We start from the raw sequence: 22,811 nt of genomic DNA, 5'->3' as shown, positions 1-22,811 counted from the left end.
TCATTGGCTTTCTCCCAGCAGGATGATGAAGTATCAAGTAATATTGACAGAACAAGATGATGTGATACTAAAAACAACTAACCTAGTCAATCCTGCAGTTTTTCTGAATTCTGTACAGGAAGAAGGACAATTGGAACATGACTGTTTAAATACCATCAAACCAGTGTATTCCAGTCAAGAAGACCTAAGAGATACACCACTGGATGACCCTGATTGGGAGTTATACACTGACTGTAGCAGCTTTGTGGAAAAGGGAATCCGCTATGCTGGATATGTGGTAACAACTGAAAAATTGGTTATAGAGGCTAATGCTTTGCCCTGTACCACTTCAGCACAAAAGGAAGAATTAATAGTCTTGACAAAAGCTTTGGAACTAACCGAAGGAAAGAAAGGGAATATTTGGACTGATTCAAAATATGCTTTTGGTGTAGTCCATGTCCATGGAATTTTGTGGAAAGAAAGAAGACTATTATCCTCTCAAGGGGCAAACATCAAATATAAAGAAGAAATTTTGAAATTGTTAAAAGCAGTCCAGAAACCAGCCGAAGTGGCAATCATGCACTGTAAAGAACATTAGTCAGGGAATATGAAGGAAGCTGTAGGAAATAGATTAGTTGATAAAACACCTAGAGAAATAGCTAAAAGAAATGTCCTGCAAATGGCATTAATTCCTACCAAAAGAAAAACCTAAGTACTCATAAAAAGATGAGAAATTAGGAAAGTTATTGGATGCAAAGAAAAATCTAGCAGGATGGTGGGTCACAGCTCAGGGACAAGTAGTAATTCCACCAATTTTGATGAGAGAAATATTGTTGACAAAGCATAGAGAATGTCACTGCGGTTCAGAAGCATTGGTAACCTTTTTAAAGAGACATGTAGTGTCTATAAGAACGCTGGAGATGGCTAACGGAATTTCTGCCAAATGTGAGTTCTGTCTATGGAATAACCCAGTGGTGAAAAGGAAAGTTCTGATGGGAAATACTAAAACCAGGAATGCAACCTGGGGATTATTGGCAAATTGATTTTTCAGAATTACCATGACAAAAGGGGTATCGATACATTCTGGTTGGGATTGATACCTTTAAAGGGTGGTCTGAAGCTTTTCCTTGTCGAACCAATCAGGCAAAAGAAGTCATTAAATGGTTATTACAGGAAATAATTCCGAGTTTTGGATTGCCTAATGGAACATCTTCTGATAGAGGCCCACATTCTGTTGCAGAAATAGTGCAGAATATTAGTAAACTTTTAGGAATCGCTTGGGACTTATATACACCTTGGAGGCCACAATCTAGTGGAAAGGTAGAAAGAACGAATCAAACACTAAAAAGACAGATCAGTACAATTTGCCAGGAGACAAATTTAAAGTGGCCTCAGGCACTTCCACTAGCTCTTTAACGAATTAGGGTCCAGCCAAGAGCTGAAACATCAGTGAGCCCTTATGAGTTGCTGTATGGGAAACTGTACGAATCACCAGAACCAAACTTAGATATGAATCTAAAAGGGAAACAGGACGTATATAACTATTTGCTTTTTTCAGGAAAAACTCTGACTGCACTTCGTAGTGGGATTGTCTGGAATAGACCTTTTCATTGAAAAATCCAGTGCATGATTTTCAACCTGGAGATTATGTCTTCATAAAGACATGGAACTCTGAACCCTTGCAAGGACGTTGGAGAGGACCTTTTCAGGTCTGGGGTCAAAAAAAAAAAAAAAAAAAAAAAGAAAAGACAAAAAAAAAAGAAAATACAGCCGCCTTCAAAGTCAAAGACAGTGAGGGACAAGCGTGCTTGTACCATACAGGTTAGTGAGAGACAGAGCCTACACTTGCCTCTTGGCAGTTATAGAGCTCACACGCTACCTGGGCTGCTATCCAACTCATCGGAGCCTGCCGCTCTCCTGCAGCCCGTAACGGAGACAGACATCAAGGTTACAAGCAGGACGGATGCCCAGACAATTAGCAAAATACAGTTGCCACTTTTCCTGTTGCTTTTCACATAAAATAATTTAAGAATGGCTTCAGTCGGTACCAAGTGTGGACCAAAATATCATCAAATCCCACTCTTCCAGCAACACAGAAACTCTCAAAAATTCAGCTGGCTGAGATACAGCTTGGAGAAGGAGCACGCCCGCAGTAACTGACCCCAAAATCCCACTTCTTGCAACTTCAGGGATTATTTTTCATATAATATCCACCTATTCGCTAGCTAAATCTGACCCTGCTTAGCTTACGGCTGCACCCAGAGATGGCTTTTCTCCAGACAGCTTCAGTGGCCTATTTACTACCCCTTTTGTTAATAGTGTGGCTGCTTTGCCTCCACTTTGAAGGTTCATTCTCATGTGCAGGATTTATTTTTTTTTATTTGCTCTGGTTGCTAAGGGGGAAGTTTTAGCATAGTGGGCAAGGATTTAGTCACATGTGAGCTACAGGGAGCATTATCCTTAGAGATTAATTTGGAAATCAAGTGACAATCAGCTGGGTATGTGTTTATTTTCTATTTCTTGAAAGCTTTCGAAATACCACAGGATGTTCACGTCCTCTGAAGGAGATCATCTATTCTTCTTCTATGTTATTCAGCCTCAGACAGAACAAAGAGAATATCGTGCTTGTCTCCAGTGTCAGAGATAAAATTAGTAATTTCACTGCAAATCAGAAAACAAACTAGATTACTATGAAGAACAGCTCTACAATCATCAAAAGGTTGCTTCACAACCGCCTTTCAGATGTACTAAAGGCAGCTGCCTCACTGTGAAGTTAATTCAGTAAGCAGAGGGAACGTAATTCATTTGGTGCGTACTGTTTGCTAATCAAAGAGTATTTCTTGGCATCTAAACTGTGCGTGACAGCATGTTAAGCCTGAAAACATATTGTTAGTCCTCTAAGTTTTTCATCAAATCCAAGAAACATTATGTGCACGCATGTGAGCGATTCTTCTCATTCAAGCAATGAAGATGAAAGCCTCATAAAGTTTCGTTATGCTGAGCCATGGTCCTAGGAAGAGCTTATGAGAAATGGCTTTTCCCTCTTGTATTTGTGCAGGACAGAAAGCTCGATGACTTGATAATTTCTCCTTCTTTCAAATTATTGTCCCACTATGCATTACCTGTGATGACCGCAGCAAACACTGTGAACAAGCATTATCAGTAAAAAACAGCCCTGGTCTGAGGAGCATGAAACTGTTTTTTTACAATCAAGGTTATGGTGGGCCTCCCATCTTCCATATCCATGCTGTGGGGAACAGGTTGAGGAATACTACCACTTTTCCTTCAGAAATACATCGCCTTAAAAGACTGCTCTACGTCAGTTTGAACATGTGGACCTCCACCACCACAAGCAGGCGCGATAAAAAGCTATTAAACCAGCCATACTGGCTACAGAGGAATATTTCACTGTGCTTTTTCACAACACGAGCTACAAAGCAGCAGAAAGGAGCATGGATTGTGGCACAGTGCCTGCTTGCAGTCTTCCTCGTCTGACAGATGCTACAACTGAGAGAAACCAGCTTCTCCCTCTAAGGTGGCCACTGCACTTCAAATCGTAAATAATTTCATGACTAACAAACAACTTCAGAGATCAAAACCTGTTATGTTTTACTGGATCCAAAAGGATCTAAAATTTGCTCTATTTTAATTAAGTCAGTACATAAATGAAAATGGCCACTGTACAGATGTGGGGAGAGACAACTACGGGTTCTATTTGAAAATTCCAAAGGAACATTTCTTGAATGCAATATTTCATTTAAGAGAAAAAAAAAAACAACACCAAAAAAACACCACACCAGAATTATTTGAAAAATTCAAACTTATTCCACATTTGAAGTAGATCTTTCAAAATTCAATGTGAGGGAAAAAACCCAGATAAGTGTGGTTACGAAACTGCTGCCAAAAGCAAGATACTGCATTTTTAATGCAAAGCTCTTGGCCAGCATTTATTAATAAGCAGAAAATAGTATAAAATATACAAATCTATGCAGCAAGTGGCAACAAAAGCACATATGTTATCCACCTGGACATAATAGTGGGATTTGATCTGTGTATTTATACTGAAAAGGAGAGAATAATCTTTTTACAAAAAATTATGAGACGGTTCAAAGTAGAAAACAGCACCGCTGGGATATATGCCCTGACTCCTTTAGTATGGATTGCAGACTTTTAAGTTACTGAGACATTAATGCAGTGAGATTGAAAAGAATTCTGTAAATTCTACTAATTGTGCTGCAGCCTTTAATTGCTCATCTATTTGTATTTTAACAGAATCATCATCAAATGAAGAACAGTTCTGAGTATATTTGGTGTTTACTTTTCAATCAGTTAACTCAATATACAAGCTCAGTTTCTATGTAGATTAACACACGTGCTAAGCCTGTGTCTTCCTGCAGTGCGTTTTTGAAATAAAAATACATACAAATAAAAATTCAAAATGAGATGGCACACTTGGAAGACTAAATACTAGCTTTGGAGATAATTTTAAAGGTCAATGTCTTTTGCAATGGTTAAGAGAGTTACGTAAAGAAGGAAAGAAGTATTCATGCAGCAGACATGATTACACACTTGTGGCTCATGTGAAAAATCTCGGTGGCAATTTGGAAAAACAACATTTCCAGGTATTCCAGCCCAATTATTTACTGATATTTCAAGTTAGTTATCATCTCAAAATTTGCTATAGAGAAAGGCATACTAGGAGTTCAAAGGTTCAAGTCATTCAGAGCTCAGCCAAACAAACTCAGAATCCATTTGAAGTTTTTATTTTTCCAAACAGCTTCAAGGAAGTACATTATGAGTCAGAGAAGAAGAAAAGGTTTTTTTAATGGCTATTTTATTTATGCAGCAAGTTTTAAGAAGAACCTGGTAGTTTCTTGGCTTCGCTACTTCATGTTCTAAAGAACACTCTCTCTAAAGAACTCATGTTCTAAAGAATTCCTGAACAACAAGGTGAGTGTTTAACAGTAAAATCCATCAACAAAACAGTATTTCAGTACAGAGAAGTGCTCTTCAGACTCAGCAGAAAGGGAGATCCCCAGTCCAACAGAGCCTATAAAAACATATGCGGAGGATATACAAACAGCTGCAAGTGCAGTCACACAACCACTTCTGAATCATATCCCCCACTGCTCACAAAACCTTCTGTGTCAGTGTTTTACCATTTCAGGTAAAGTTTTTCCCTGTTTTTTTCAAGTTAACAGTTGCTTGGGAAAGTTGCCATAGAAATGGCTCAACATTTCTCAAAAACAAGGCACATTTTCTTAGCAGGTTGTAGTGTCACAGGCACTGCGTCATTCATCTCACAGAAGGGGACAGTGTTCCCAATAGACCTTCCTGGCAGAGGTACATCCATGCAGAGAGCAGAATGCTAGCAGCCATGATGCCCATTATAAATTTTTTACACTCTGCAACCCTTCCTTTTTTAATTTTTTTTTTTTTTTTTAAGGGGGGAAAAATAGCTCTTGTGTCTTGGCATTAAATTTCAGGTTTCTTACCAAGTTGTCAAGAACACAGTCACACATGTATGCCTTTAAGCTGAAAATTAGATGTGATTTATCAAAAAGTCAGAATGGTATAAATAATGCATGTCTTGCACAGATGGCTTTTTTTGTAATGTAACAACTAATGGCCTGTAAACACAGTATTCCATGTACAGAACCTCTGCAATGGTCTGTAATCTCTCTCCTGTATGATAGATGAAGGCCTATTAGGAGGCAAATTTGATATAATGTGTGATGATATGCAGAGATGTTATGGTTTGGGCTGCACTGTCCACTAAACAAATGACAGAGGCTCTCTAACTTCCTCTGGGGGGCGGTGGGGAGACTTCTGGGCTGAAAAGAAACTAAACTGCTTTAATGAAATATTAATAATAGAACGAAAATATAGTATTAATAAGAAAATAATGAAATATATACAATATATACAAAACTGCATCAAGCTCCCAGGATAACAATGACAACACTGGGAGGCAGTGCCAAAGTCCCAGACTGGGCTCAGTGACGGACGAGAACTAGATTCTGGATCTGGATTCAGGATCGGGATCAAAGGCAGATGAACAGTCAGAGTCCTCCTGGGACAGCGGCCACTGAAGAAAGAGGGCTGACCCTTTGATCCCTCAGCTTTTATACTGAGCATGAGGCAGATGGGATGGAATACCCCGTTGGTCAGTTTTGGGTCACCGGTCCTGTCCGCTCCTCCCCGCAGGTGGGACGCCTCTATGCTCTTCTGCTTCTGACCCTCCAGTGCGGCAAGTAACAAAGTTGGTTGGCCTTGGGTGTTATAGCAATAAATGTAAGCAAGAGCCTCTCCACATACCATTCCTTGGTATTAACTACAAACATCAGGCCTTATCTGCTAGAAGTGGACTACTCTCTGAAAAATATGCTGTTACTTTCAGAGAATGCCACTAGTTAGAGGAGACTTAACTGAAAAGTAAGAGTACTGAAAGGAAAACTGGTTCTGTTTTACCTCAAACCAGCACAAGAGAGAAAAGCCATGCATCTTTAAGGTGTATAAAGGTAGTTAGGGATGTAAATTCTGCACTGTCAGGCTTTGCTGATGAGCCAAAATGAAAAAAATATTTACCCGATACCCGAAGCCTGATGCATAAATAAAAACTTAAATGATCTAGATCATAAAGACCGATTTGTCCACATCCAGTAAGGAAATCCAAGGCAAGACCTTCACTGCTTATGGTAAGAAACCACATTTTAAAAACAAAACAAATGCAAAAACTTGCATTCAGAAAGGAAAAAGGCTAAGCTAATCCCATAAGATCTCATTAGGCTTTAGTGCCGGATTTTCTTTCAAGATGCAAAAGCTTCTCCCTTACTGTTTCTCTTTAAATGTTTTAGGATTATGCCAAAGTTCTGACTAACCCACAGTAGCATGGGAAACACATCTGCAGGAGTTTCTTTAAAAGGAATTAGAAAAGCAGGATTACCAACACACACATTCAACACAGTCAGCACACGTTACCCACCAGAAACTTACCTTTCTGTGATCGTTTCTCTGAGACCACTAGCAACCCCTTTCACCACCGTACTAGCCTTTGGTGTCAGCACTACTTGAGATATAAAAAAGGAGCCCTTCTTTCTTCTTTCGGTGATTGATGCTTGGAGGAATTGAATCAGTTTTTCCGGATCTGTTGTGTTTGCCCAGGGAGCTGGCATCATCTGGCCTGGCCAAAGAAATGGTACCTCAAGAGCCACTGGACTGTGGTAGAATACCAGCACTTGGTGTTCCTTTTCCCACAGGTACTGGAGACTGACTTCGTGGGCAAATATAGCAGGACACATTTTGTTTCCATATGTGTCTTTGAGCATTTGGACAAGCTTTTCATGATGGTATTTCTGCATCCCGTAGAAGTGATTGAAGTCCAAGAAGACCACTTCTTTTGGGTGGTCAGTGAGAAATGCATTGATCTCTTCCAGACCCTCCTTGACTTTGGCACTGAATAAACCATGAGCAAAGTAGAGTTCATTGTCTGGGTCTCTGGGCTTGGTGGAAATTCTAAGATCAAAATACCGTATACCTGCCCCCAGCTGGCTGGTGAAGTTCATGGTCTGTGTAGCCAACCACTTCCTCATCAGCTTTTTAGCCACAGTCCCAAAAACAGACACAAAATTCTGGACCGTCTCTGGCTGTTCAGGCCCAACTGGAGAGGCTTCATCGATGTAGAAGCTAAATGAGTCATGAGACCCTAAAAACACAACAGAGGAAAACAATTAATGTTGTACTCATATATTTGAAGTCATTAGTGATTCCTTCTTAATAAACTTCATCTTCTGACCTGTAGCAACACTCATCAACAGACCCCTCCCCTGCCCTTTTCTCAATACGTTTGTCTGGCAGCGTTTACCCCACCAGCACCTTGCAGGAACTTGAAGGAAAGGTAGTGCCTGTTTCACTGCCTCTCTGGGCGCTTCCTCACTTCACTCTCTTCTAGCTCTTACTTATGCCTTTAAGCTCAAAGAAGTCTGCAGGCTCTTAACATGAAAGCAATCCCGGTGTAACTCCAGCAAAGGTAGTCACACAATAAATCCCTAGAGCCAACAAGAAGGGGAGAGACTGGCTTTGCACACTGAATCGTGCACTGTCTGGTTTGCAGAACCAAAGGGAAAACCAAACCAAACCAAAAACATCCCACACACACCTTTATAGCCAGCTGAAATACGAGTTGAAAAATGCCAAGGACATGCAACATTTCTGACCTTTTCTTTATTTCAAGTCTCATCTGGTCACCGACAAGGTTACTGAATGCTGTTTTCCTTCTTAAATTTACCTCTAAAATTCTTAGCTTTCCTTTGCTACATAAATACAACAGATACAGCCAAGGATAGCATGGCATGCCACTGCCAAAATTCAGAAACTCCACTGCATGCCCTTGACAAGAATGAGACGTATTGCTTACCATCCCTACGTACAGAAGTTATCATTTTCCACAACATAACAAAGTTGAATACAAATACGTAGGACACTTTCCTACGCAAAATTCTCTCTGTCTCAAGGTACATCCACTAAAAAAAAACCCCAACTACACCACCACAGAACAAAAAAACAACAACTTATTTTGCTCAGCATTTAGACATTTACATGAAAGCAGCTGATAAAGCTACGGATATCTGCAAACACAGGATCATTCCTCTGTAAGGGAATTTGTCTTGCTTTATGGAGAGATGAGCTGACCCTGGGAGACGCTCATCGCCCTTGTCTACCACTAGCCCTCTGGCAGCTTATACAGAAATACTGTCTGGCTGCAGGCAGAGCCACGCTTCCACTGTGCCAGCCAGAGGGGATGCTTCTGGTCAGACTCACTGTGGCAAGCAGGTCTGCTCCTCAGCCTATGTCACACTGCTTGCAAAACTCCTTTAAGGTCAGCAGGACTTGTATTTCTGAAATGGACTGTAGCACTCGGCCCTCAGAGATCTAAACCCTAGCATCAAAATGAGTTCAGAGCACAAGTCATGCCTCCTACTGATGCTTTTGTAGGTGCTTTTCAAAATTACATTCCAAAGCTCACGTGCTGTGGCAGATAAGTATCGCATTAATGAAATCCTGCTACTCAGTCATTTCTGATGGCGATGCTGTTTTAACTGAACTGGAACAAACCCTATAAACTGAAATGACAGCTGTAACATTTTCATCTTTAACAATAAATGGAGTCACGACAAATCATCTTAGACTCTAGCTTGGATTTGGCTTTGTTTAATCTGAGAAATGTCTTAAAATTTTGTACACCCCTGCTTTTCACGGTTGTCTCTTTGAACTGCATTTTCCTTTAAGTATTAGATAAATTTTCCATTTTGATGAAGCTTTCTAATACTAAGGGTTGAAGCGATAGTATATTCCTTGCAGAACCTGATTAGATCATGGAGTATCTGGCTACACACTGATATCCCTGGGGACCAGATCTGCATGGAGAATTTTAATGGTAAAACAAATGATTAGAGCAGTGACTTGTGTTTCAACAGTATTACAGGGAAAATCAATGAGATACATTAAATGTTCTGCTCAATGTAACCTGCACTAATCTAGAAATCAAAGTAAATCCAGTCTTGTTTAAAACAAGGCACAGCTACTGGTATTAGCAAGGGATAGATCTTGCAAACCCTCACTCTGTCCATTGAAGTCCCTTTTATTTCAGTAGGATTTTATGTCAGAATAAGTACGTGTATAAACGCGATCAACTGATTGCAGCAGTAGGCTCAAAACTGTATTAAGGTTAATTAAACCATTCGTCCTTTATTGTCTGATCTGCAGCGACTGGCCACCTGAAGTTGCCGAAGAGGTAGCTAAACTTCACCACCACAGCCAATACGCAACACAGTGCCAATCACAACTTAAAACTATGTATGTTGAGAGAGGCAGCACAGTTCTCACAGCAGAAAACTAAAGTGAACAACTTTTCAGCAGGTAGCTTTTAGCTACTGGTAATGCAAAATATAGAGAGGAAAGTGCAGCTGATGGGAAACACCACGGTTAGAAACAACTGAACATCAAAAGCAGGACAGTTTAGAAAAACATTTTTTCTTAATTAAGGTCTTCAGGCACATATTTGAGTGTAAACATGGGGATTCCTACATGGAAGGTCCAGAGAAGAGCCGACAGTGCACTCAGAACCTCCATGTTTTATAACCCAAACAAGGAAGTCCTATTAAATACTGAAAAAAGAAAATAAGGCTTGACTTGACTTGGTTGATACTGAATGAAGCAGTTACTCTATTCAAGAGTATGTGAAGATCCCTCCTGACTGAAAAATGCAGCAAATGTTTTGTCTTTCCACATGTATAAGTAATTTGAACAGGTAATTTAAATATTTATTTTTATCATGCACTCAAATACATTTCCTTTTACCTTCATTCTGCTCTGTGATCCTAACCAGCTTACTCTTGAAACGTGGGGAAATTCAAAATCCTTACACTTGGCGAGCAAGTTAGAGTATGATCTTTTCCACTGTCATGCCCAAACTCATTGTGTTCCTGGCAATGAGAGAGTCCTGTACAAACATACACTTGTTTTTAGCAACAAGCTTTTCTTCCAACCTTGCTTTGGTGTATGGAGACATTCCCATCCTACTTTGCCACAAGGAAATGGACTTGCAGGTTCGCTGTATCACCAAATTTCAGCTCCCATGAAGACAGGATGCAGGGGACATTCAGAAATACCAATGCAATGATGCCTGCAATCCCTGGAAGGTAGCAGTGCTTGCACATCAGCTACTGTTACCACAGTAGGGCTGAGGGGGAACATGGACCTGATGTATGGGACACTCTACCACAGAGACTTCAGTCTGAGACATGGGGAAGCAAAGAGAGGGGAACTGACTCGTCCCAAGTCAGGCAGAGAGGAGTAAGCTGATATTCCTCTCATGTGCAAACGTATTTACTCACCAGTTTACTACGTGTCTAGCACTTTCTTAAAATATTGCATACTGTTTTCCCACTGTTTCAACAATACAGCATATCATTGATCCAAGGAGTCAAGGATGAAGGCTCATGGATCAGGACCACAGAGGTGGTGAACAAGGGGTAAACATGGTGCATATATGCTACAGACTGCCCAGTCAAGAAGAGAAAGTAGACAAAACCTTCTTTAAACAACTGGAAGAATCCTCATAATTACAGGGCTTGTTTTCATGGGGATCTTTTGAGACATTTGCTGGAAGTGCAAAACAGCAGGGCACAGGGAACATGGAGAGCATCAAAGACTTTTTTCTGCAGGCACTCCTTTTGGTAGACAAAGCACACTGCTGAACACGGTATGAATTAAGGAAGACATGGCTAGGGACAGGAAGGCTGATGGCAGCCTTAGCTACAGTGGCTGTGAGGTGATGTAAGAATTTAAAATACTGAGAAAAGTGAGGAAAGCAAACAGCAGAATAAAGTTCCTGGCTTACAGCTAACTGGGAAGATGCCAACCAAGTACGCTATAAGGTATGTGAAAAACTGCCTGGACCATCAGGCTCAAAAAGATGTGGCTGAAGGTTCAAAGTCTCTTCACAGCTGATTATAAGCCGATTCTGTTTAACATCTTCATCAGTGACACAAACAATGCGATGGGGAGCACCCTCAGCAAGTTTGCAGGTGAAACCAACTTGGGGGAAGAGGTTAACGTTCTGGAGAGAAAAGCTGGTACTCAGAGAAACTTCAGTGCAGCAGAGAAGCTGGATGACAGGAACCTAAAAATGTTCAAAGGCAAGATGGACCCAGGACAGACAACTCCATTCAGTAGCATAGCTGGGGACCAACCAGCTAGAAAGCAGCCTGCAGAAAAAGACTTGTTCACTTGGACACAAGGAAAAAACAACTTCCCCACAGACCAGCTAAGCCCTGAAGTGGGAGCCCAGCAGGGCTGGACTCTGTACCCCTGATTCTCAGTGCTCGGCTCAACAGCCTCATCTAACTTGGAGTTAGCTCTGATTTGAGCCAGGGATGGACCAGATAATTCTGTGCAAAAAAAAAAAGATTTGTTTCTTGTCTCTCAACCTTAGAAGCCATTATCAAGAGACACTTAAAATGTCTGCACCAGCCATGGTCCAAAACCAAAAGTGGCCAGTTTCAACCACCAAACCATTACATGAACTTAGATGTGGCCAAACACTATTTAGATATTCAAGACTAAAATGTGCAGTGTCACTTAGACTGCAAGAAAACAGCTGCTCTTACTTTTACTAGGGAGAACAGTCTCCAGTTTTCTTTACTGAATTCCTGTAATAGGACAATTGGGAATATATAATCCACTCCAGCGCAGCTATGGACATATTTATGGCTTCCCTAGAGGGCTAAAACCCCCATTTAAAAAATAATTGGGCTCAGTGCTGAAAAAAGTCCCTCAGAGAGAGCGTGTTTCAGTTCAGAATCATTTCTTCAGTCCCACAAAGGCACAGCAAAGCCACTATTTTTGGTGGCTAAGCTTTAACACATCATTCATAAAGTGTATCTGAACTTCTTTCTCCCTCCCCTTGCCTCACTGTCGGCTCTGGCCATCCCTCGTAACAGCCTGCTAAACAGCACCTAAAATAGAGGTGCTGCATCGAATGGCACTGCCCAACATGCTCCTGACAGCAGCAATCACACCCTCAAGATCCACAAGTCACAGAAAAATCCCATACAGATAGAAGTAAAGTTTCACAGTCTTTGGCGGTTTTTACTCTCCTCCCCTTCTCCCACAGATTTCAACCTCCTCTTGCCGCTGCGCTGGTAGTTACCCAAAATTTGTTGGAAGTGGAGTCTTTTACTACTGCTTTGAGTGTCATTAAAAACTTTACCTGCTGTTGTCTTCCTGTATTTAGATGACATCCTCTGGTGGCTATTGCTGAAATGTCACATGCCTAACTTTTTTGAAAACATCCTTGTCAATGAGGGCTCTACAGTGACTGACAGCAGATCACAACACGTTTCTTGGATGCTGTAGAGAACAGCTAGGACTTATTCCCCCATCTCAATCTCCATCAGTCACATGGGATTTCTGCAACTCCCTAACTTCAAACAGTTCCCGCACTGACCATAAATTAGCTAAGCTTTTCAGGCAAGGCTGCCTAAAGCACCAGCAGGACTGCGCCTACCTTTTGGCTTTCTAAAGGCTCAGGAAATCAGAGCAGTGGGTGCTCTTCCCAGAGTCCTGGCCAGCCAAACAGCCACACGTTCTTGTAACTTGGTTTCAGCATGGAAATTGGGATTTTCATTAAAAATAAAAAGGCAAACTTTTCCTTACATCACAGGAATATTTCTTAATATCTAAGAATATCTGGGGTTTATTCAAGTGAATTTTCTGATCAGAAAGTAAGCAAAAATATTTTATATGCCTGCATGTATATGGTGAGCTAGCCCATACATAAATCAAACTGAATCACCAGTGCTCAAGTGGTGAAAACAGAGGAGCTATGTACCTTTTTGTATAAAAAAAAATCCTGAAGTTTCTGTTAAAAAAGACATAAACCAAAATGAAGACATTTTTTAAAAAAGCCCATTAAACAAACTTGAAATGTCTGTGAGGTAACATGAACACAAATCATTCCACTTTTTAAATCAAATCTTTTTCCAGGTCATACAGCACAAGTTACTTATATCCAGACAGTTAAGTCTTGCAAAGTCAACAGTTTTAACCTGTTAAGTAAGCATTTTAATGCTTTCAAGCTGTAACAACAGGATGAATTAACCTTGGTTTTCAATGAGAGATTACCGATAAAGTACAAATCCAGAGCCCAATTCTAAGCACACTTAACTGTTTGAATTATTTTAATTATATGCATGAACGTCTGCAGGAAAAAGCCCCATTTTGCTTTAGCTTCTTTGAGAATAATAGAATTCCAAATTGCTTTGGAGTTACATTCACACCAGATAAATTGAAGTCATTGAATACCAGGGAGCAAGAAGAGGCAGGCAGTGACAAAAGAGCAAATGTATTCTGGTCGTGTTTGAGAACGTAAGCAAAAAGGGTGACAGGAGTAACAGAGAATGAAGCTGTTAAAGCAAAATTTGTTACATTACTATTAACTACGCAAGAATGTAGATGCTGCTGCGAACACAGCACAATCACAATTTCCCCATCAGAAATTCACTCCCCAGTCTGCCCACATTCTCTGTGCCAGCCCTATCATCTCCAACAAACTCTCTTCTTCCTCCGCTTGTATCGCCTTCTGCCTTGAAGACCTTGGTGATAACAGCGGAAAAGGAAAGGAGACATTTACTTCCTTCCTGCCCCATTACTTCCTGGAACTGGTAGCCTCCCCCTCATTCCTCACCTCAGGAGATAAAGGTTGATTTTCCCTTTGCCACCAGCTGAGTCCTGGACTAGCCATTGAAATTGCACATAACCATAACTCGGACCTTCGTCCTGTGCCTAGGGATGCAGCATGAGTCGTCCACGCTGTGCTGCCTTATCAGGACTGTTATTGCAGGCAAAGTTGTGTGTCACAGTAATTAGCATGCAAACATTTTAAAATGGTTTGCTTGCAAGGGTGAGCAGAACTATTTTGTATTAAAAACCACTTCAAAGTCGTATTTTGTCAACCTCTGCCAGACATGGTTTCTAATACTACTTTTGCCATAGGTGGAACCCTGCATTTCTCAGACAAACCATCTCAGCCTGGAGCACCTTAATCCACACCAAATGTCACAGCACAACCACAACAGACACACCAACTACTGGATCAATGGACACAGCCTAGAGCTGCATGTGGCAAAATACAAAAAGTTCAAAACCCAGCACAAAGCAACTGCTCTTTGATCAACCTCATACAGAACAGAGAGTTTATCCCTCAGAGAATCACAGAATAGTTGAGCTTGGAAGAGACCTCTGGAGGTCATCTGGTCCAACCCCCCTTTCTCCTGAGTCTAAAGAGAAGTAAGTGAAAGAAAGAAAAATGTTTGCACAAATTACTACAAATCTTTGAAGACTGCTCAAAAAGACCTTCCTGAACCTGCATCTTAGCTAGGAATAAAGAGGAACTGGTAGTCCATCAGCCTGGAGATGGCATCCTGTATCTAGTGACCTACTTTCAGACCTGGAATGACTTCTATGCTTTCATTCTCCCTCTACACAAATAAAATTTTCACGCACAAGAAAGGATTTTAAGCAACTACTTACTCTTGTTCCTCTGGCATTTCCTTATCACCTATGAAATACTCCTGAGGATCATTTTGTTTTGTGCTTTTCAACATGGCTACAACTGCCTCCAAGGGGAGACGATGACTGTTGATGTTGCCAGTAATGTCCATGACCACGTCAAAACGCTTAGGCTGACTTAGGCTGAAGCTTTTACCATTTTAAGCTGTTTTTTAAGAGACAGCTTGTGGGCTATGCCAGTGCCTGTGCTGCAGAAGTGATTTTGGTCACCAGAGTGAGCCAAGATCAGTGCCTCACCTAAGCACTGCTTCTTTCCTATAAGAAAGTCACTTCTAAAATCAAACAGGCTGGAAGGTGGCGAAGGATCTGCTTGGCTTTAAGGCCCAAGATAAGTGGCAATTACCACAGTACGAAAGGCTGGCTTGGCTAAAAATCTGATTAGGTTGCTCATTATTCAATTCATACTAATATGTTTAGCATACATATAAGTACCTACATCAAGTCTCTTACAGCTCCCTCCTGCAAATGCAAAGACCTGCTCCTGTTGCTCTTAGAACACTACAGCAGTCAATTCTATATTTAAAATTCTCAGTACTCTGTTGAAAAGTAAAGAAATAAGAAAAAAAAAAGTTGTAATTATATTTCTAGCTCTTCAGTGTGAGCACGTTCACAACTATGGACATCACAAGGCCAATTCTGCTAAAGAAACTACTCTTTACCAGAGAATTAGCACATGCTACCCTCCTGAGAGCATGTTTCCCCTTAGTCACTTAGTAACTTCCTTACTGTCCTGTAATTATTTGTGTAGGAGGAGGTGTTATAATGTTTTCAGAGACACTGCGAAGTGTAGATAGCCTCCTACCTCTTCCCAGTCAAACCACCTCCAGACAGATTTCCTTGCAGACTTCATGCAGACAGCACATAGAAGACAGCAGAGTGGAGCAGCGTGCAAATGGTGGGGGCTTTCCAGGAGCCTCAGATTACTGTACGCTAAAAACTCACCATTAAGTAAGTGAACTATTAGTTTCATCAAATGTAAGTTCAAAACAGGCCAGTCTTTACCCAGACAAATGTAAGATTAACACTGCTGGAAACAGGAAAGAGGGCTCCAAGATCAGGCCATGGTGCAGAGCAGAGCACACTAATTTTCATGTTTAATCAGCTCAGTGGAGACCTTGACCAACACCACAGTGGCAGCAGGACAAGTTCCGGGCTGCACCACTGTTCACCACCTCTCCCCATCTCCACGGCCCCTAGAGCCATACCCAGCTCTGCTTGAGCGCAAGTCTGGCCACCAGATTTCCTGCAGACATCCAAATGCAAACAGTGTGGGGAACATTTCTGCATTATAGACGTAGAAGTGGAAATGATCATGTTGTGGACTGAGAGAATCAGTTGGTGTGCTCTCCCCACTATTTTTTCCAAACATGATCTAAACTTGCCAGCTGTACACGGAAGAAAAAGTACAGGAGGAAGGCAGTGATATCGCCTGTGTGTATACCAAATGCAAAAAAGATCCCTGTTCGACCTTTATGCACTGCACTGAAAATTTTAAAAGGTGCAAAAGCCTTAAAACTTTTAAAACTGCCCTACAATAAGCCACTAAAAAAGTTATTTTTATTTCTTCAGTCAAGTGAAACTGCAAACGGGATTTCACTATGGTTTGTGAGCAGACACATAGCACGAATTCTTGACTAGAAAAAGGCTCCCTTCACCTATCAGGCTAAAACCCAGCAGGATTCATAGAACAAGAACTTCAACTCAAACTTAGGAAAATCAGTAAATCAGCCCTTATTTCTGACACAGCAAGAGTAACTACCAATTTTTTTAAAAGAATCTTTACATCAGGATTGACCAAGCACTTAAAACCTTAAACAAGTTTAAGATCATCAGACATTACAACTTCAACAGCAGACCAGACAAACCACTATGGCTTGCATGATGCAGGTCAACCACTGTGATAGGCAGGCTGCCATGGCCACCTTATTTATGAATTTAACTGCATTTATGAAGGCTGAATAGCATAGTCTATATCACATCAGTAAGCATCACATACAACCTTGTATTTTATGGACGACTGTAACCTGAAGACGAATTAGCTATCTAATCACTTGGAAATAAAATACTTGGGGGCAGAGCTGTAGCTGCTGTCAATCACCAGCACTCCACAAATGACAATTCTTTCAAGTTTTTGCTTTTTTGGGAACACTGCGAACAAATCTACTATGCTATTTTTTCTTTTTGCTCTCCAAGCGCACTGCTGCGTGTTCACATGCATCAGAGATCTCTATCAGAGCTGACATTTTAGTTAAACACTAGTCTCAGAAGTATCATATTAGCTATTTTTCTTCTTAATTCGGGGACTAGCATACAAGAATGTGAACATTTCAGGGAGGAAAAAATAGCAAAAAGTGTATCTGATTCTAAGCATAAAATTAATGTGCCAGGAATAGTTTGGGGCATATTTTATTCAAGCACCAGCTCAGTCTGGCTGCGTATGTCATCAGCATCCAAGTCATATCTCCTGGGGCAATCAGCAGCACTTGAATTGTGAGCCAATAGCTTTGGGACTAGTGAGAAGCTGTGATGGCCCCAGGCAGCTCTGCTGAGCATGCGAAATGGCATCTCCCCACTGTGAGTGCCTTCCAACCGTAATTCTTGTTCATAACCCTAATGCTACCATTGACAGGACAGCCTTGAAAGGTAGTATGCAACTGAGGAGGCTTATAAAAAAGAGAGCAGGTCGCTGATCTGTTCATATCTCTTCCTCTCCATGCACACATAAAGCACTACTTATTATGTATAGCCACAAGTAATTCAGTGTTCACACTCTAAAATAGGATCAAATCAGACAACCTCTGCTTCTTGTGCTTTTATTTATTCGATTTCTTCTCATGGAAAATGTCCTTTAATACACTTGGTAACAAGAGAAATTTCCCTTGAAATAATTGCTTCTGATTACACAGATCTCTCTTGCCACTTACTGCATCTTTTCGGCAACACAGAACATGTTGGATACTTAATTTTGCATTTCCACCCTCTCTTGCCTCTTCTCTCTTCTTTGATCTACATTTTTTCTTCTCTGGTATATACACTACAGCCCTTTCTTAACTCACGGCTACACTGATGCGTGTATTAGCATCAGTATAGTTCTTATTTGTGCTCTCCCTTCTCTTAAAAAAAACAACAACAAAAAACAACAAACGAAAACAACAGTGCAGTATTTTCCATTAAATCTGAGCATCACTACTGAACAGTTCCAGTGATCTTGTAGCTGACAGAAATTACTTCCACAGCATATGCAGTTTCTGCATCTTTACCCACTATTGTAAGGAAAACCAGGAGGTGTGGCAGGATAAAATGAGATTGCATTGCAAAGCCTGTGGAAGAATGATGCCTTAAAACAGGTTTTCTATTACTTTTAAGATCTCTACAGGAAAGCCACTGCCATCTGAGATAGATCTCTGCAAGAACTTTAAAAGGCAACATTTTTCAGTTGTTTGCACAAGCATCAAACTCTGCTGCAAGGACACCTGCAACACAGAGGATAAGGACTCCTCCTGCACTCTAATGAGAGCACTGACAGTCAGTTTATCAGCACTCCAGGATGGGCTGTCCTAGGGACAATACTGACAGAATTTTCTACTACCACGGTAGAAATCCAGGCTAGATTCTTTTCATTTTCTCAGTCACTGAGCTTGAAAAACTGGGGCAAATCTGAGCAGTTCATCTGATTCTTCTGCGAGAAAGCTGGGAAAGCAGGTGGGACAAATCTTATTCCCTTTTCTGAGTCAGTTTGCAAAGGCTATCAGATACAAACCCTCTTAAAAGATCACATTTAATAAGCTGTCTATAGAAACTTAGCTGACTGACCACACCAAGGCTGAGACATAACAAAAGGATGCAAAATACTGCAAAGAAAGGGGAGGAAGAGGGAAGCATGTAAGGTGTTATATTTTGACCCTTTTCTTATCCTTTAGTTGCCTCAAATCTTCACATTGTTCTACTTCTGTGTATTGCCTGGCACATTTGACCCACCACTATGAACAAACTAACTCCCTTCGCCACTGCGCTGAATGCAAGACATCTCCTGAGATGAGGTGCTTGAGAAGTCTCTCTCATACAAGGTCTCCTCAACGATAAGCAAAGACACTGTAATGTTTGACTTCGTGTTCACTAGAGGGAAATAATGAAATATTTTCCCTCGGGCCCCAGATGCAAATGGAAAACAATACGTCATATTTGCCAAAACATTTTTTTCCTGCAAAAGCCAGACAAACAGTCCTAAGGACTTGAAGGCTGAACATTAGGAAGTCACCAGCTACGCACGTACAAATGGAGCATCCCTTCAGCCCAGGGGATCCCCCACAGTCAGTTTGCTCTGCTGGAACTTAACAGGGTGCAAGAGGATGGGCAACTGGAGCAGCGTCACCATGAGGAAACACATGGGCTCATTCACCTGGCCATAAACATAACCTCTCCACGGTGTGGTAACTTGGCCTTCTCAAGGCTAGAGGTCTGCAAATACAGCACAACTCTGCGTTACTACATACAAACCACTGCTTTACAACATGACTCCCTGGGAAAGTACTACAGCAGAAAAAACCTTTCCAGGAGGCCTCACCGTCTCCTCCACACAATCAGTATTTGACTTTTACATCCAACTGCAGAACAAGGAAAATAACCTCATTCAAAGATTTTGCGTGTGATGGTTCAAGACAGTTGTGGCTTTCATAAGATGTTGGCTGAAAGGCATCTTGAACCATCAGATGACAACACACCCTCAGCTTGCTTGCCCCCAGAGTCTGTGGCAGGTGTCAGGACACATCCTCCTTGCAGTCAATGGTGCCCTCACATCTTTCGCCACCTTCTTCCACCGCACTTTGCTGCTCAGATTCTCATGGAAGATCTCCACAGTCACATGTAGCTATTGTAAACTATCCTTTCTAGGAGCACATACATAAGATAAAAATGTGACTGGCTGCACACTGAGTGAAGAAAAGCAACTACAACACCTGTAAAACACTAGATCAATGCCAGAAAAAGGCCTCCTGCAGTGAGACACCAAGACTAGAAGGCAACGAACAAAGAGGCTTTATAGAGGGGAAGAGTGGAAAGATACACCCAGTTGGAAAAGGAGAATCCAGAGAACAAGTTCAAATAAAACTGTTTATTTGGTCACCACTGAATGGAAATATAAGCAAAGATGAGCCGCATTTTTACTCCTTGACTGTGAGGTGTGGCTAGACAGGAAACCTCTGCAACCAAACAGGGAGGTTTAAAAATAAATCCTATACAAGCTGGGTGTAAGTATGTTTGCAGGCCAGCATGGTTCAGGTAAGCATTGTCAGTCAGAGCAGCCACGCTGCGATGAGGCAACATCCCCTTTCTGCCAGGGGCTACACCTTAGCAGAGGTTTAAGAGCCCTCCAGACGTAGATATGGGATAATCTGCCACCCCCTCTTCCCCACAGGTTCACAACCTGATTTCTGAATGAGGTTAAACCCTAAAATATGAGGTTTAATGATACCCATTTCGAAGTTTTTGTGCTGCTACTTACAACTCTGAATAATCTTCCTATCCACACAAGTGACTAATTTCATTTTTTGAAGACCAAGAGATACCACAAAAGAACAGAAAAGAAAACACAGCAAAACACCAAGGCCTAAAGAAAGGTTTCAATCTCAACCAATAGGCAGGAAATGGGACTCACTCAGATGCTATTTTAGCTGGTAGATCAAATAAAAAAAAACCAAACCACATTGTATTACAGGTAAGCGTTACAAGTGCTGCTGTTGGAACAGTCTTGGCTAGGATGGCAAAATGTGTCTATCAGCCACATCATCTGGCGCACATTCTCTCTGGTCCAGGAACATAAAGTGACCAATAATTTCATTTCGCAAACTGAACGGCGACAAGTGAAGACAGACAGAATAAAGAGGATTCAAACTGTGATGCCTGCCTTTTACTCATCTCTTCTACCATCACTGAAGAGGCAATTTAAAGCCCTGCACGACTGACCAACCTAGAGTCCCGTCAAATACACTGTGCCTAGCAATCCAATTTCAACCCAGTTCTTGCATTATTTGTTGCTAACAGTATCCCTGCTTGATTCAATGCCACAATCAAATAAGCCACTATACAATACAGAGGACTATAAGAAATGAATGAAAGAAGTTATAAAATAACAGTATTCCATTTCCTAAATTTTCAGCCTACAGTCCACACCAGATTCCCAGCTGGTATTTATCAGTATAGCTCTAATGACCCATTAGGCCAATTTAGACTGCTGCAGATCTGGCTGTTAGTGATCACCATTTAGCATTAAGAAGTCAATGAAAAAGCACAGGCAGTACTATTGATTAACTGAATGAACACTCAGCTGACCTGCACTTTTTCTAGGCTCGGGATACATCTAATTTACACTGGATATGTTCATGCTTTTAAAAACAATAATTAGTATAGCTGTTTCATACTAACACTACATAAATACAACATTCATAGTAATTTCCTAACATGTAATTGGATACTATCTTCATACTCCCCCTAACTTATTTCAGCTGCTTTCATCTCCCTAGTTCAAAAGTTAACTTTGATACAGTAAAGCTTACAAATTAGTAAATGTATTTTAAGGACCTTTCAAAGCATCTGAACATGGAATGGTTTCAGTTTTGGATGTGCCCAAAAAAGCCACATTTTTTCTGAACATCATGGCAATCAATGACTGCAGTCCACCTAGACTGACTGTATTTTGGTTTTAACATGACACTCCCTCAGCTTAGATGTCGAACTATTGTTATCTGCAATAATCCCACAGCTGGTGATACTGGTAAAGCTGACGACATTGGTAAAGCTGACACAGTGCAGTGATGATGCCAGCACAAATTCTTTCATTCTTCCTTTGATTTCTCTAATAACTTCTGTGTCACCCTTTTCTTCTGGGTAGAGATTGCCCTTTTTACTCAGGCAAGAATATCACAGACTAAACTGCCTTAACATCCCCTTCCCCTCTGCTCTCTAGCTCTGTGCAATCCTGAGTATTTATCATTTCAAGATATTTGCAAGGACTTCCTGAGGACGGCCCATTTCTGAGCCAGTTGTGAGAGGATGTGAGTGGCTTGTATGAAAGTAGACCCTTTGCTTTAAACCATCATGTAATTCTTTAATATGGCACTGGCAGACAGCGTCTCGGTTCGACAGTCCCACTCCACAGCTGAACACAGCGGCAGCTGTTCCATACTGCTATTATCGCCATTTTTCACAGAGACTGTCAAAGCGGAGTCTTTATCAGACAGTGTCTTTTTTTTTTTTTTTCTCTCTGCCTTTCTTCCAGTTATAGACATATATATTAACTCAGGAATTTGACAAATTTTGAGTAACAGATATTTCAAAGAATAAAATCCTTGTTACTTCTTTTAGGAGCAGCTGTACTGGGAAAAAAACAATCCAGCAAGCAACCTGCAATTATCTAAAAGTGGATTGAGTTGGATAGAGACCTAGATCTTCATATTTAACTTTATTTAAGAAGCTTTTTCACAACCTTAACATCTCTGTTGGATGCAGAACTGCACTCATGCCGGGATATCACTGAAACTGTGGAGCACATGGAGCCAAAGTTCCTGGGACCCCCCCATCCCTCCAACACACGGTTGTGACCCAGAGTGCAGTGTGGAAGACAAATTCAGTGCTTAGCTTTGGTGGAAATCTCTTCATCGCTCAATTGTCATTTCTGCGAAACAGAGGATATTAACACACTCTTT

The 22,811-nt window shown here is 41.1% G+C and overlaps 1 protein-coding gene across 1 annotated transcript in view; it reads right to left on the bottom strand.

Moving 5' to 3' along the window:
- Nucleotides 1-8,686, bottom strand: part of PLCXD3 (phosphatidylinositol-specific phospholipase C, X domain containing 3) — a 31,051-nt gene extending 22,365 nt beyond the window's left edge. The window contains exons 1-2 of the mRNA XM_009894705.1: nucleotides 8,671-8,686; nucleotides 6,976-7,684 (exon numbers count right to left, since the gene is read on the bottom strand). Coding sequence (XP_009893007.1) covers nucleotides 6,976-7,684; nucleotides 8,671-8,686 — 725 coding nt within the window. The remainder of the gene's footprint in view (nucleotides 1-6,975; nucleotides 7,685-8,670) is intronic.
- Nucleotides 8,687-22,811: the final 14,125 nt, after the last annotated feature.

The sequence above is a fragment of the Charadrius vociferus genome, unplaced genomic scaffold, assembly GCF_000708025.1.
Source record: "Charadrius vociferus isolate BGI_N301 unplaced genomic scaffold, ASM70802v2 scaffold450, whole genome shotgun sequence".
NCBI lineage: Eukaryota > Metazoa > Chordata > Aves > Charadriiformes > Charadriidae > Charadrius > Charadrius vociferus.
This window is presented reverse-complemented; position numbering and strand designations above follow the sequence as displayed.